Genomic DNA, 15,834 nt, shown 5'->3' with positions numbered 1-15,834 from the left:
AAAAAAAAAAAAAAAAAAAAAAAAACATTACGATATATTTATCCATGCAATCTTCTCTAACTTTCAAAATGCCATAACTAAGTTTATAATTATTCACTATTCACTCCTCTCCATCCATGCACTTCTCTTTCGCTTTTAAGAATGGTTTCACTTTCACATCAACTAAAATAAGTTATTTTCTTTATAATAGCTACTACGTTTCTTATTATTATTATTATTTAACAAGAGAGAGGGAAAAAAAAAGGTACTAAACATGGTCCACAATTTTCAATTGCAATTCTGACAAGAGAATTGCAAATTTGCAATTCTTAGCTTGTCAAAATAGCAAAAAGAAAAATTAATTAACATGCTACCTTAATATAAAAGTAACACTATTTTAAATCAGGATGTACAATGTAAAATTAACATGCTACTGATATAATGTTTTAAGTATTATAGATAAACAAAGCCCTATAATTTTTTGCCGCACATTTAGGACCGAATCTAATTGATCCATTTGGAAAAATTAATGTTGTTTTGATGGACTAGAATTGAATTCTAGGCAGCCGCACAACGCCAAAAATCCGAAAACCAGGGGCCGCTGCTGGGTGAAGTGTGAGGTTTGGGTAGGTGAGAGTTGAGAGCGGAAGATCCCTCCTATACCCTCCCTTGTCTTACCTACCGTCTCGACCAACCACATCGTATCATTTTTCCCACTCTATTAATCTCAACTCCCGCATCTATTTCTTCATTGTTTCTTTAAACGTAGCATCCATCAACTGTTCTCTTTGCTTCATTCTATACTGCCGGGTAGGTGTTTGTTTGTTTGTTTGTTTTGATAAATCGTAGTAATTGCCGTCGCCTTGTATGTATGTGTTCATTCGGCTATAGATATGGCGTATTATTTGTCTATTTTGTTGTTCTTGCGTTAGTGCCCTTGATGATTCTTGGTTTGTTGTTCCATTTTTGTGTGTAAAGATCCGGTCTTTGCAGAATGGATTTTCTGGAGAACCCTGAAGCTCAGCTTTACATAGGGGTAGCGGTTGCTGTTGTTGCAGTGGCTGCGGCTGCGTACTTCTTCTCTTCCAAGAAGCCCAGAGGTTGATTGATCTAAGATTTAAGTATTTAGCCGTTGTTTCCAGTTAGTTATAGCCAATTATTGTGTAATGTCTATCGGTCATTGCCCACAAAAGGCGAAATTCCCTCGCCCTCAGGCTCCCACACCCTAGCCTAATAGTGGTGGTAAATTAAATTAGGGTGACTTCCATTAGATGGGAGTACCAATGGTGACTTAGCGGCCCATTAGTAGGGCTCATTACGTGGGAGTACCTGTGCCTGGTGCCCACTAAATTTGGTGTAGCTCTTACATTGCGACTGTCCAGGCTTGATACTGTGCGCTTGCCCACAATCTATCACCCAGTAACCAACTGAGCTGTCTGTGTGGGCTAATGTCTATCATTTATTGATCCATGCATAAACTTGCAGAATTAGTTATAAGCTTTCATTTAGGCTAGAAGAATCAAAAGGAAGCAAAATATGAGTTATTGATTTTGATATTTGATTGTCTATTAAGGACTTATAAGCAGTCCATTTTGTGCTGGACTGCTGGTAATTGGAGGTTGTTAGGTTGACATAAGCATAGTAACTGTTCTTGATATGTAGGCCAAAAGTTTTTATCCTCTTAAGTCTCTCATAAGATAATGATAGAGTGAAGTTTGTATCTGACTTGTGAATGATCTTGGTAGTTTTATTGACTGAATTGTGGGGTGATGTGTGATTAATAGTGTGCTTGGATCCCGAGAATTTCAAGGAATTCAAGCTTGTGAAGCGCCTGCAACTGAGCCATAATGTGGCAAAGTTTACATTTGAACTTCCGACTCCTACTTCAGTATTGGGCCTACCCATTGGGCAGCACATAAGTTGCAGGTTTGGTGGCTAATATGATGCGTTAAACGTATTTGAAGTGATGCTTTGAAGAAATTAGTCGTCTATGTCACTGCCAAATTATAATGCTTTTTTCTTTGTAAACCAGGGGAAAAGATGCTCAAGGTGAAGAGGTTATTAAGCCTTATACTCCATGTACTTTGGACTCCGATGTTGGGTACTTTGAGCTAGTAATAAAGGTAATTCTTGTTTACTTTTAGATGATTTCGTTAGCCGTACTTGAAGTGGCACTGTGTTAGTAACATTCGGGTTTTTTATATTGGTTGTTTCACATTTTGTCTTCTGTGAATAATAACTAGATGTATCCACAAGGAAGGATGTCTCATCATTTCAGAGAGATGCGTGTCGGTGATTACTTGGCCGTGAAGGGACCCAAGGTAATGCTTTACCCCCTTTGTATTTAGGGTTTTTGCACGTTGATGCCATTTTTATATACCTGTTTTGCATGTGCTATATTCTTTGCAAATTTTGTAATGAGATGCTCTTGCACTTTCAAATTTTTTGTACTAATCTATTTACCTGAAAAAAAAAGTTCTTGTCTAATAAAATAGATCGAATATGTTTTTGAAGTTCACTTGTTCATATAAAGCCGCAGACTTTTACCTTGGGAGGACATTCACATTGCTTGCTTTGCATTGCATAACTTGCACTTAACTTCTTGAAAGGCGGGAAATTTTCGGAATATTTATATCAGAATCTTGTGATACAGGGTCGTTTTAGGTACCAGCCTGGTCAAGTAAGAGCATTTGGTATGCTTGCAGGAGGATCTGGCATTACCCCTATGTTTCAGGTGTGTACAATGACGTATGCAAATTGCAATGTATATTGATATTATTATTATTTTCGGAATAAGTTGCTATCATTTTTTGCAGAAAGAGAAATGGGAATTGCTACGTTCTATCATTGACGTGTTACTACTTTTTGTTTCTGTTTAGGTTGCGAGAGCTATTCTAGAAGATCCCAATGACACAACCAAGGTTCACCTGATTTACGCTAATGTTACATACGAAGATATTCTTTTGAAGGTAATTTGTGCTATTTGTCTGTTTCTTTGTGCCGGTTGTTTCTGTTGTGTAATTCCAAATTCATAGTATTATACTATTATTTGAGCACGACCATAAAAGTATTTATTGGTGATTTATGCTACATTGTCTCTCTCGGTTGGTAAACATGTAGCTTAGTTAATTGCGTTTTATGTAATGGTGTTGGCCCAATAAATTTTGTGGATTTGATCCATTTGTCGGGTTTCAGGAAGAGTTGGATGGCCTTGCTGCTAAGTATCCCGACAGTTTCAAAATTTACTACGTTCTGAACCAGGTCAGTACAGCTCTGCACATGGCATATCGTTTTTATTTTGTTCTTATATATTCACGCCTCCTTTGTCTTTTCCTGGATTTATACGTTCCTTTTAGCCTGTCTTACGGGATTTAAACTTGTTTGGCCGGAAAAACACCTCTACATATGATTGAAGAAACGCTAAACGGGTTGATTTTGTATTTGTGCTACTGGAAAATCACCTAATAGTTTCTGTTTCTGTGACTTGCCAACCTGCACATAATAAACGCCCTTCTTAACTCTCCCAGCAAGAATTCCTTTCATACTAGAACCATTTTGTGTAAAAAAAACGAAAAAGAAAAACTAAACGATTGTTCAATGCTTCTGAAGCCTCCCGAGGTGTGGAATGGCGGCGTTGGTTTTGTATCCAAGGAAATGATCGAGGCCCATTGCCCTGCACCAGCGCCCGATGTTAAGGTATGGTGCAGTTTCCCTATTTCTTCTTCATGGATTAACATCGATCATTGCACTATTCGTTTGGCAAAAGAGAGACTTTCTCGGGATAGAAGTTTATATTGCTGATCTGATCTCGTGTCTCGTCTGCAGATGCTGAGGTGTGGACCGCCACCAATGAACAAGGCCATGGCTGCTCACCTCGACGCCATTGGCTACAGCGCGGAGATGCAATTCCAGTTTTAGGGTTTCGATTGAACTCTGAGCATCTTCGATTCAGACATCATGGTTTCCTTTGATTAGTTACAGGGAATAACTGTTGATCATGGCAATGTATACTGTTGGGATCATTAACAGAATTTTCTGGTGATTTTCAATAACATGTTTCCCTGAGTTTAGATGATCTGCATTCAGCTCCTTCACTAAATCTCTAAGTGCTATTAACCTAAATTTAGATTCCTTCAACTAGTCAATCAAACCAAAATAAGTTGAAATGTTTTGTTTTGTTAGTTGTCATAGTGTGTAAGGTTCGAATTTTACCAATGACCAAAAAAGCGATGTATGGATTTGGTCAGTATTTGAGATCCATTGGCCCAATTGAGAAACATTTGAACACATAAGCGGTGAGGATTCATCAATTTGGGGTTCAAACTTATTATTCTAAATTCCTAATGAATCACTATTTTTCTTCTCTTTCTTTTTAAATTTTTATTCAAACTTATTATTCTAAATTCCTAGTGAATCACTATTTTTCTTCTCTTTCTTTTTAAAATTTTTATTCGAGTTAGTTATGCACTTGTATCTTCATTTAGTTTTCAAAGTTATGTATATTAAGTTCAATGTTATGCACCTAAAGGTTGAAAATTATTCACTTGTAGTTCCAAAGGTATGCACCTAAGACAGCAAAGTTATGCACCTAATGATTAAAATGTATGCACTTGTAGGCTAAACTTTATGCACCCCAAGGTGCAAAGTTATGCACCTTACAGTGCAAAGATAACATTTTAAAGTTATGCATCCAATAGTTTAAACTTATACACTTTAAGTTCTAAAATTGTACACCCAACGATCTAAACTTATGTACGTTATTAAGTTCTAAGTTATGCATTCAAAGAATGAACAACATGCACTCGAAAAAGGAATAACATGCATCCAAAGAAAGAACAATACGCACTCAAAGAAAGAAGTAAATATGCACTAGAATATAAACCATGCACTCGAAGAAGGAACAATATGCACCGGACAAAAGAAAATAATGCACCTAATGAAAAAAAGAAAAAGAAAAAAAAAAACTAACACTAAATTATCATAATGCCACTACATTTTTCTTTTTCTTCATTCTGAATGCTTAGATTTGGACGAAATCAATAATTGGAATTTAATTACAATTTTTCACCTAAGACATTATTTGCATTGATCTCTATTATATATATATATATATATATATATATATATATATATATATAACAATTTAAGTTGTCATACTTGGAGCTAATTTTGAGGTTGTCAATGATTATTTAATTTTGCATGGCAGATTGTCAGGCAACAACATTTGAACTGTGATAGTCTGACACCTCAATTGCATCGAACTTCATAAACAAATTATTTGAATATCATATTAAATGATAAATTTTGTCCCATCATGATTCATTTTTTTATCAATATCGTTTCATTATTATAACACTAAAGTTAATTATCGATGATATGAGTTATGACACTATGAACCATTTTAAAATTAGCCTACATAATGTAATAAAAATGAATATTGTATTTAACTTAACTTATAAATACATAATTTTGCTCGGTATAATTACTTAAATGTTAATTTGTATTAATATCGTTAACCTTTTGAAATATCCTCGGCTGCAAAAAAATCCTTCGCAGATACCCTCAAATCCAATATACAAATCACAGTAACTCAGCGACTTATTAAGTGAGATGACTAGTGCCGGGTGCTATCTTAAAAGTACTAAAAGTAGAAGGTTCATGTGATAAATAGTTGTACTTGTCTCTTACGTTGTTAGTTACAATATGAAAGTGAAATTTTTGTTGGTAGTTATTGTTTCCGATGATAAGTTAGCTTCCACCACAGCTTTACAGAACAGAGCTATGAGTGCGCTTCTTCAGGGAGCCTTCCTATTCCCCCGCGCATTAAACAATTCCATTATTTTCTTCACATTTTTCTGTTTTTTCCTTTCACTTTCTGCGCAGAGCTCACAAGAAAGAAAAGAGAAACCAATTCATATAAAAGACAGAAAGTGGAATCTGAAGAAGAGTGAACCATTCAAAGTCTTGGCTGTAACCGTCTTTTCCGTCTCTCTTTTAGGCGTATATATTGTCTGAATCAAAAGTTTTGGGCTGTTCTAATCTGGGTGTTCATTTTCTTGGATTTTTTTGCTACAATTTTAGATCAATACACCTTTTTTCTCCATTGTTGTTGACCCATTCCTGTTTTTATTCCATTTGTCTGCCTTGCAGTTTTTGAATGCCCATGAATTGTTTGTTAAAATGCCTCCTAAAATAGGAGATTGATGATTTACATTACATGGCTTCTAGGATGAGCAAGAGGGGGTTGGGGAAATTAAGGGCTAGAATTGGTAGCTTTTAGAGAGGATATTTGAGGGTGTTTCTTGCTGGTTAAGGATTGAGAATGGCAGAGAGGAATGTGCATTCAATGGGGATTTTTGGTAAAAAGTCATTGCTTTGTCTATTCATCATCACATCCATTTTGTTCATGGGATCTTGGTTTTTTGTATTGCATTCTGCTTACAGGCCTAATCTTGTTGACCTTAGTTTTTCCCCCAACTCCCAACTTCTAGCTGTAGCAGAACAAACCCTAGCAGAGAATGTTGAGGAAGGAATAGGAGGAGCAGAGAAGCATAGTTGTAGTAAAATCCTCAAGGTGTTTATGTATGATTTACCCCCACAGTTTCACTTTGGGCTATTGGGTTGGAAGCCTGAGGGGAACAGTGTTTGGCCTGATATAAGAGCCAAGGTGCCATCCTATCCTGGAGGGTTGAATGTGCAGCACAGTGTGGAGTACTGGCTCACACTGGATCTTCTGGCTTCAGAAGTTGCAGGTGATCTGAGTGGTCGAAGCGCGGTGAGGGTGCGCAATTCGAGCGAGGCGGAGGTGGTTTTTGTTCCGTTCTTTTCCTCGATCTGCATGAACCGGTTCTCCAGGCTGAAACGGCTTCAGAAGGTCGATGCAAATGTGTTGCTTCAGGAAAAGCTGGTGACATTCTTGACAGCTCAAGAGGAATGGAAGAGGTCAATGGGGAAAGACCATATCATTCTTGCCCACCATCCTAATAGCCTGTTGGATGCAAGGACAAAACTGTGGCCTGCAATGTTTATTCTGTCGGATTTCGGGAGGTACCCTCCCTCCATAGCTAATGTTGAGAAAGACGTGATTGCGCCTTACAAGCAGATTGTTGGGAGCTATGTCAATGACACTTCTGAGTTCGATAGCCGCCCTATTTTGCTGTTCTTTCAAGGAGCCATATATAGAAAAGATGTAAGTTATCTGTGCTCCTTTGTGCTGTTAGCTAGTGAATCACTGGTTTCCCTTGCTGCAAATTTTTTTCTGTTTTGTTGCTTTCGGTTCATTATTAACCATTGTGTTTATGATAAGGTATAGTTGTTATTCACCTTACTGCATTGCTCATAAGTCATAAGATAATTGATATTCACCTTACTGCATTTCCTGTGAGTCATTCTACTGCTGCAGTCCTTCATTGGCTAATGTTTGGTAGCATTACCCTCCAATAACTCATGCCCATAATGCCACATATTGGACTTTGACAAATTCCATTTTTGAAGAACCATTCTTCATTCCTGGTCCTTTGAATAGTCAAAACGGGATTAGCCCGCCAAGTAATATATCTTGTCTCGCAAAAAGGGTAGGGCAGACTCTAAGAACATCCATAGTAGTTGGGTTTTTGCACAATTTTAAAGAAAGCCATGTAGGAAAGAGATAAAAATGGAGGATAAAAAGAAGAAGAAAAAAAAAACAATCTTGACAATTTCTTCTTAAAAAAAAAAAACAAACTGGCAGCTACTATGACGCGCCCCAGCGGGGGTGTGGGGAACATGCGCCAGCTGGGGTGCGAAGTGCACCCAAACGCACTTGTTGCGTTTTTTTTTTCAAGGGAAAAAATTTCTCTAAAAACTAACCTCCATATCCATTTTGTTCTTCCAAAAGTTCATAGGTATGGTTGCTCTAAATTTTATGGTCCACCAAATTGGCTATTTTTTTTAAACCCACCCTAGCTTTGACAGCTCTACTTGTCCTTGTGCGCCAACAAGAAATATCGAGAATGATAATCTATATCCCCGTCAACTCCTAGTCAAATGGATACATTTAATTTTATTATTATTTTTTAAATTTAATTTTACAAACAAGGTGGAAAAAATGTCTTCCCGTCCTTGTTCCCCAAATTTTATCCCCATTAGCCATTAGGGCAGAGAATGGGTTTCTTGTTGAATTCAGGTGAAATTAACTTTCTTATTCAACACTTGTTACTTCATTCACACGACTTGAACTTGAAATCTTAGACAACCTATACCGTTGTCTAATCCTATTGTCTTATCCCCAGGGTGGATTTGTTAGGCAAGAATTATTCTACATGCTAAAAAACGAGAAAGATGTGCACTTTGCATTTGGGAACATTCAGAAGGATGGCATAAAGCAGGCAACCCAAGGGATGCACACATCCAAATTCTGCCTAAACATTGCAGGTGACACTCCATCATCAAACCGCCTGTTTGATGCCATTGCCAGCCACTGTGTTCCAGTCATCATCAGCGACGAAATAGAGCTTCCTTACGAGGACGTTCTTGACTACTCAGATTTCTGTGTATTCGTTCGCACCTCAGACGCCCTCAAGGAAAACTTCCTCCTAAACATGATCAGAGGCATTGGGAAAGAAGAGTGGACTAGAATGTGGAATAGGATAAAAGAGGTAGAACCCTTCTTCGAGTATCGGTACCCTTCACGGGGGAATGATGCTGTCCAAATGGTCTGGCAGGCTATTGCACGCAAGGTTCCTGCTGTTAAGTTGAAAATACACAGGAACTGGAGATATTATCGAACGCCTGTATCCTTGGATAATTCTGCTGCTCCTCGTTTGCCAAGTAACTTTTGGTGAAGTCAATAGACGTTTTTTTCAAGGTTTTTGCTCCAATTTACAGTTGTTCAGAGCCCAGAATTCTTGTGTGGTGTATATAATTGATTCAGAGCATTAAGCTCTGCAAGAAGCTATAGATAAACACACAGATTAGAAGGGAGAAGACAGTGAATTTTCTCGTTGCTGTCACTCAATCAGATTGTTTAACTAACTAAAGAACAAAGAGTCAAAAGAAATCCAGAAATTTGGGCATCTGCATCACCAACTACATTCACAGTTTAGATCTGCCGGCCTCGGGCATGCTCAACTTCATCCAAAGGTTGCAACAAGGAAATTTTTGTAAATGCTCATAAACTTGGCCACAAATGCTGCAAGATCAACCAGGAATAAGTAATTAAAGCATCAAAATTGGAAAATCTAGGCAATGCTTAGCAAGAATCATAAGAAAATATTTGATAGGGCACTGGGTAACAATTAAAATACAGTAGTAAATACCATCATCCTTGTAATAAGTATAACAAAAAAGCATGTATAAAGTATTGAAAATGTGGACGAAGTACCTTCAAGGTGAAATATCGCCTTCTGTCCTAAGTGCATCCTATGTTCCTGAAAGATTGGAACTATTATTTTTAAAAAGGGATGGCCATATGACTATCAAGATAACCCCAAGAGAGAAATAACTGAAAACTTCATTACTTCTCGATATAACATTTCAAATGAACAAGAGGCAAAAGCAAACCAGCTTCACATAGTGGGGTTGAAACCACTAGTGTATAATGATTAGAATGGAGAATGTCACCTGACCTCTTTTCTCATTTGGTTTGTGGAACTCCTACTTGGACTTCAATAATAAGTGTTCATGGAAGTAATCATTTTAATTTATAATTTAGGCAAACATGAGGAAATTGGAATGCACAATTACTAGACTCCAAGAAGTAGTACCGTTCCGTGCACAACAGATTGAGACAGATCTAAACATAGAACAGTATGGTGCAGAAGACAGACCAACATATCCCATTGGTCGGAACAGTAACTTACATAATATGCAGCCCAATGGCAGACCTCATGCTTCAACTCAGAATCCAATTTCTTCAGGAGCTCAAAAAGAAGCCTCTGAAATCAAAAGCACATCCTCTATTGAACTGACAAATTCTATTTTCATTACTTGGAAAGGAGAGGAGGCAGAAGGGCACGGTTGAGAATCACCTTTAAAATAATGTCAGGAGGAATACAGTTAGAAAGTAGTTCATAGAGCTTTCCTCGAACCTGAAACAACCTGTGATAAAGAACCTAACATTAGAAAAGAGGAAAGTAACTGGATGCAGTATAAGTTAGTAAAGCTTAAAAGTATAAAATGAATTCTATTTATGGAACAAGTAGAGCATTCCACACAAGTTGTCACTGACATGACTTCATGCACTGTGAAGTTTCAAAAGGAAAAACTAGGAAGTAATATCTGGTTTTCTTTCAGTCATTTTTTTTCCTGTACTTGAACATTTATGTTTTAACTCAGCAATCAGCATCTTTAATATGGAGTAAATTTTTCATAAGCTTTACATCTTTAATCTTATACAACACTGTTTTTCCATTTAAAGTTACTCATATTCAGAAAAGTTGCATCAAACACTGAAAGATAGACTAGCAAGTTGCAATTTGACCCCCTATATAAATGAAGGACCAAACACAACTTGAGGAAACAGAAGGCACATCTTGACAGAAAAATCATAAGAGAAGGGTTAAAAGTATTTTTCCAACTTCAATCAAATATATAGTCATCACTTGGAAATTAAGGATTCAAAAGAAAGAACAGTAATTTAAAAATGTTCCAGTCATCATAACCAAAAGGTTGTATATTTTATTCAATGCTTTGCATTAAGATGAACCAGAACTCAACCTTTTAGGGCTCTGTTCCTTCATTATGTCTGATGCAATCTCTGCAACATATTCCTCCCAGTCCATTGGAGGTACTGCTTGGTTGTTTGTAAAGGGATACCTTCAATGGCAAAAAACAATCTGAGGTCTCAGCACTAAGTTTCGGAACAAATGGATACAGACACATTGATATAAGTAGTTGAATGGAACATGAGGATGTCAAAGAGCTTAACTGTTGAACACGACAAGTCTCAAATGACAATATCGCCCTTCTGAGGCTTCTGTTTGACTTTTCTGCTATGCGGGCAGCAAATCCTGCTGGGAGCTGAAGTCCTTCTTTCTTCCCGATAAATTCCAAAACCTTCACTATCTGCCATAAATGCAGATAATATATAAATTATTAAATTGTAAATCAAACTTAATAAAAAGAAACCTAATGAACAAGACATTAAAGTGAACTGCGTATACATGTACATACATAGTGTTCAATATACTTAAAAAGCACATAGAGTTTCAGACATGAGATATGCAGCACATAGAGCTTCGTACATGAGATATGCCTCCAAATTTCTACCAGTATTAAGTGTGCCACAAAAATTCTATTTGAAACAACCAAAATGAAGTACTCCATAAAACAACTGAAGATATCAACAAACGAAACTCAGGGATGAGCAGGAAGGCTATATACAGAAGTTGATTGAATAAATTCATTAAAACGTAAATCTACGAAGGTGTTATGCATCTACTAACACTCACAAAAACTGATGTTGCACAGGCATTATAAATTTATAAATTATAATCCCTTATAAGTTCTTTTAGAAGTAAAACCCATTAAGAAAATACATGATCTGAGGCATGTTGGAACCGCTTGCTAGTTGTTTGACTTGTTTCAAGTGATCTGCAGTGCAGAAATAATTGGAATGGGATTCACTTCATTGCAAAGTACAATGGATTTACTTTGAGCATGTAGAGAATTTGTTCAAAAGGTAATAAAGATAATTATAGATATCTAAAAAGATATGCTTTCCACAGATAAAAATTTGCATCTTATGACTCTTTTGATGCATGTGAAGCATGCCTATAAATGGAAGCATCTCACACATTAGTGTATTGAAAAAAATTTACCATGTGTAGTAAGAGGAATGTCAATATTTCAGTACTACACACAGGTGGGTAAAAAGAAGAGGCAAATATTACAGAACAAATTGAGAAGGGCATTCAAGGAATTGATCCTAAACAATCTTTCCAAACCATCAAAACAATCTAATCCATATGCAATTCAACTCCAACGCAAATACCCAATTAACAGTTCATATATTAGCCACTTGAATTGGTTAAGCCATGTCTAATGAAATTTAGAAAAGGAATGAATAAGACTGAACAAACATATAGAAGAACAATACAGACCTCTTCTTCCTTGGGTGCATTTATTCGCACATTGAGGCATCGAGAACGAACAGCTTCTGTAACTTTTGAAGAACTGTTGCAGCAAAGAATCAGACGGCATGACGTGCTGTATTTCTCCATTGTTCTTCGAAGAGAATGCTGTGCTTCTCTTGAGAGCTTGTCAACTTCATTCAGCACTAATACTGGAATTAAATAACATTTAATATTTGTAATTAGTACCATGAAATAGCAAAACAAATTGAGTGATTCTTTGGCCTTAGCTTATTTAGGAGTTTATCTGCTCCAAAAGTAGAATCTGGCCAGAAAACTAAAAACATGAAAATGCTTTAGAGTAGATTGCAGGAGCAAGCCTCTTTCTCAACAAGTAAAAGAAACACACACACACATTCAGCTGAGCCAAATCAGACATGTTAGAAACTCACAGAAACATGTTGAAACTTCTTTGACCATGTTAGACAACTGTTTAAAAAGTCAGATTTTGATGCATGACATCAAAAAAACAACAGTCTAACACTTACCCAATTGTGTAAGGAAATTACAGCACATCAATAGATTATGAATAAAAACCAAGTTACTAATATTTCTATTGTATGGATAATGAAATCAGATTCTCAGTAAAGTAAATAAATAATGGAGCAAATGTACATAATCAGCATCTCAAAGCGCTATACGTTGCAACATTTTCTGTGCTAGGGATATTGAAACCTACTCTAATAATAAAGTAAAAAATAACCATCTTGCTTTGTTATAATGTATAATGACATTGTGATGCAGTAACCATGTATCATGTATCCATGCTTTTAAGTTCTATAAATAAAGTGAAGATAGTTGTGAAATCACCTTTGAAACTCTTCTTTCCTTTGGTGTCAATGGGTCTATTCTTTGCCATTTCTTTTATTACCTCTTGAACAACATATCGGTCTTGAAATCCAGCATCACCAGGACTCAATTCCACATGATGAGTGCTTGATAATGTAGTGAGCTCTACATCAATAGTCCTAGTTCCAGCCTGAGATATATTATCAATGTGTTACCAAAGCAAATGATGGTTATAGTGGCTATGACCCAAAAAAAAACTTCAACTGCAGTCATCACAGCCAAATGGATTACTGTTTCCTGTAGCAAACTAGAAGACACTAGCATCTATTATTAATGAGAGAAAAGCTAGCACATTTTAACACCTTTTAAACAAGGTTGTTTCTGTATCAAATACTTTCACATGCAGAAAACGAAATTATCAAAGCATAAAAAGAGGGAAGCTCACATCAATTTTCCAGACTTTGTTCTCAGCTTTCACCTACAGAAGCAATTAACAGATGAAATAGTAAAAAATAATTTTAAAGAAATATTAGTAAATAAGTACGAAATAGTGAGAAAGAATTACCTTATCGGCACTTGCCCCAAATATCTGCCGGAGAAGGGCCATAATTAGGGTTTTCTTACCCGACCCTGATGGCCCGTAAAACAGCAAATGCGGGCAATCTTGCTCTGTAACCTAAAAACAATCGGAGAATAAAAATCAAAGCAAATCTTAAAATTTCAGAACAAGTAACAAACTATTTAAAAAAAAAAAAAAAACCGAAATCAGAGGACTGAATCCAACGCAAGTACCAATTTCTTAAGATTTTGAGCAACATCTTGGTGCACGATGATCTTGTCTAGGGTTTTCGGGCGGTACTTGTCGACCCACAACATCTCCGCCTACTCTGTGTGTGTGTGTGTGTGTGTGTGTGAGAGAGAGAGAGAGAGAGAGAGATGCTTAAGCCTTAAAGAGTGAAGAGAGTAGGAAGTGGCGGGAAAAAGGGGGGCAGAAAAGGGCTTGAGCCTTGAGATAACTGGTAACCCCGCGTTTTGCAGTGTTTCTCTTCAAGGGTTTCAAAGGTTTCATATTTAAAATAACTTCCCATTTCTTTTAAATAATTACAAATAAGCATCTTAATTTTTTTTTAAAATGACATATACGAGTGTAAGTTCTATACATTTTTATTTAATTTGGAACTAACTCAAGTTTAATTTTATTCAATGATTTAATATAATATAATGTAATATATGCTGCAGATTTTACGAAATTCTCTACTCTTCAATTAATTCGCTGCAAATTGGCCTAATATCGAAGTAAATAAAATTGATGAAGGTTGTTGGGCACATGAGTGGAAAGACCATGGTAGAGTTTCGTTTAGCCTCGTTCTTTGGTCAAAATCAATACTTCACTAAAGCAATAGATTTGTTGCACATGAATAATATCACACGTGTTTTAAAAGATGGTGAAATTACTCTTGATGTCCAGTACGGGAATACCCAGTTTCTTAACACAATTCACCATACTTTAAATGTGGATGTAAAATCCATTGCAAAGAGATCTATCTTATTGAGGTTAGAATTTGTTTTAATACAACTGCAACAACCATGATCAATTGCAGCACCAAAGACATCACAAGACAATGCCCAAAAAGCTTTATCTTTAAATCTTAGCGAGATTGTCGGGCTTTGAATGTTTTGATGGTATACTATGCCTAGTTTCTGTTAGGACTGGTGGAGCTAGGAATATCTTGTTATGGAACCCATCCACCCGGGAAATTAAGGCATTACCACCTATCTCCCCACCTCACAATTTCCGTAATTCGGAAGAAATGATTGGATTTGGGTTTTGTAACAATATGACAGCGAAGGTTGTCATTGTTTGGAGTGGTTCAGATGAATGTGAACACAAGGTAATGGTTTGTAGCCAGGTTGATAACATATGGGGCTGGAGAGAAATTAATCCATGTCCTCTCTTCGATAGTTTGTGGTTGTGGGGAAGGCCCCATGAAGATATTTACTTGAAAGGAAAGTATTATTGGAATTTTTATGCATACCGAGTCCGAGGTGTGCTAACGCCATATTTGATCTGCTTCGACGTTAGTGCTGAGATTTTTGAGACAATTACTTTGCCATCTAATCCTCCAGGCGAATATGGGAATGAAGGGAAATATCTTTTACATGCTGTGGTTTCGGTTATGAATGGCACTATTGCTTATCTTGGTTATCGAGAGAAACGATGGGAGGTTTGGTTAATGATGCAAAATGGTAGTGATGTTAATTGGCATAAATATGCATGCATCGACCGTCAACGTGAAGTTTTGGGGCCGATACGAATTTGGAATCAAGATTGTCATGTGCTCATATATCGGATGGGTCCTAAAATTGATGATCGTGATCCACACTTAGTTTCCATTGATTTGGTAACTGGAGAAATAAAGATGAGAATTGATAATATTAATCTCCATCCGGATCAGTTCTTTCTAGCTTACCATGAGAGTCTGAAAATGTTTTAAGAATGAAACACAAATAAGTTGTATTTGCAGGCACTTCTACACTGCAAGTATCTATGGATGTAAAGTTTAGTAGTACCTTTCGTAGACTCTTATACATACACCTTGCATGCACTGCATACACAGATGCTGAAATTGATCCTTCGACTTTCATTCTCCCGAATTCATGGAATCCCATTGATTTACTGTAGTGTTAAAATCCATGAAATCTAGAGCAAATTAAATGCCATGCTCAAAACTTCATTGACAGTACCTGCTTATTGTGTATTAGTAAACAAGTGATCATTTTCTTGAATCTTTTGATACGAGAGAGAGAGCCCTTGCATGCCAATGGAATCTCCTTTTTTCAACACGTGGCTCTATCTCTTGATGTTCACAGGACAAGCGGTTGGATTTCTGAGCATAAACTGTACTGATGAAGAATTTTTTTCTTGAAACAGAATCTTCTCATAATGAATCCATGT

General features: G+C 36.6%; 3 protein-coding genes across 4 annotated transcripts; 2 read left to right on the top strand and 1 right to left on the bottom strand.

Annotated features, from left to right (window-relative positions):
* The first annotated feature begins 514 nt into the window (after positions 1–514).
* On the top strand, positions 515–4,341 carry LOC116005535 (NADH--cytochrome b5 reductase 1-like). Of its 2 annotated transcripts, none has more exons than XM_031245751.1 (10): positions 515–789; positions 973–1,079; positions 1,764–1,905; positions 2,012–2,102; positions 2,223–2,300; positions 2,633–2,713; positions 2,859–2,948; positions 3,175–3,240; positions 3,589–3,675; positions 3,805–4,341. In XM_031245751.1, exons 2-10 carry the CDS (start codon positions 974–976, stop codon positions 3,895–3,897), a joined length of 834 nt encoding a protein of 277 aa, XP_031101611.1. In that variant the 5' UTR covers positions 515–789; position 973; the 3' UTR covers positions 3,898–4,341. The 2 variants fall into 2 exon arrangements, with proteins under 2 accessions (XP_031101611.1, XP_031101610.1); XM_031245750.1 differs by having other exon boundaries at positions 958–1,079.
* Positions 4,342–5,770: 1,429 nt separating this feature from the next.
* Positions 5,771–8,940, top strand: LOC116006882 (probable arabinosyltransferase ARAD1). Its single transcript, XM_031247387.1, has 2 exons — positions 5,771–7,168; positions 8,250–8,940. The coding sequence occupies exons 1-2, from the start codon at positions 6,302–6,304 to the stop codon at positions 8,799–8,801; spliced, it is 1,419 nt and encodes a 472-aa protein (XP_031103247.1). The 5' UTR covers positions 5,771–6,301; the 3' UTR covers positions 8,802–8,940.
* LOC116006883 (replication factor C subunit 3) lies at positions 8,875–13,897 on the bottom strand. Its single transcript, XM_031247388.1, has 11 exons — positions 13,671–13,897; positions 13,444–13,554; positions 13,324–13,356; positions 12,900–13,068; positions 12,060–12,241; positions 10,886–11,022; positions 10,675–10,773; positions 9,987–10,056; positions 9,819–9,893; positions 9,341–9,386; positions 8,875–9,148 (listed from the first exon to the last, which is right to left on the bottom strand). Exons 1-11 carry the CDS (start codon positions 13,752–13,754, stop codon positions 9,090–9,092), a joined length of 1,065 nt encoding a protein of 354 aa, XP_031103248.1. The 5' UTR covers positions 13,755–13,897; the 3' UTR covers positions 8,875–9,089.
* Positions 13,898–15,834: the final 1,937 nt, after the last annotated feature.

Source organism: Ipomoea triloba, chromosome 15 (assembly GCF_003576645.1).
Source record: "Ipomoea triloba cultivar NCNSP0323 chromosome 15, ASM357664v1".
In the NCBI taxonomy this organism is placed as follows: Eukaryota; Viridiplantae; Streptophyta; class Magnoliopsida; order Solanales; family Convolvulaceae; genus Ipomoea; species Ipomoea triloba.
Note: the sequence above shows the minus strand (reverse complement) of the source record. Positions and strands in the feature narration are given on the sequence as shown.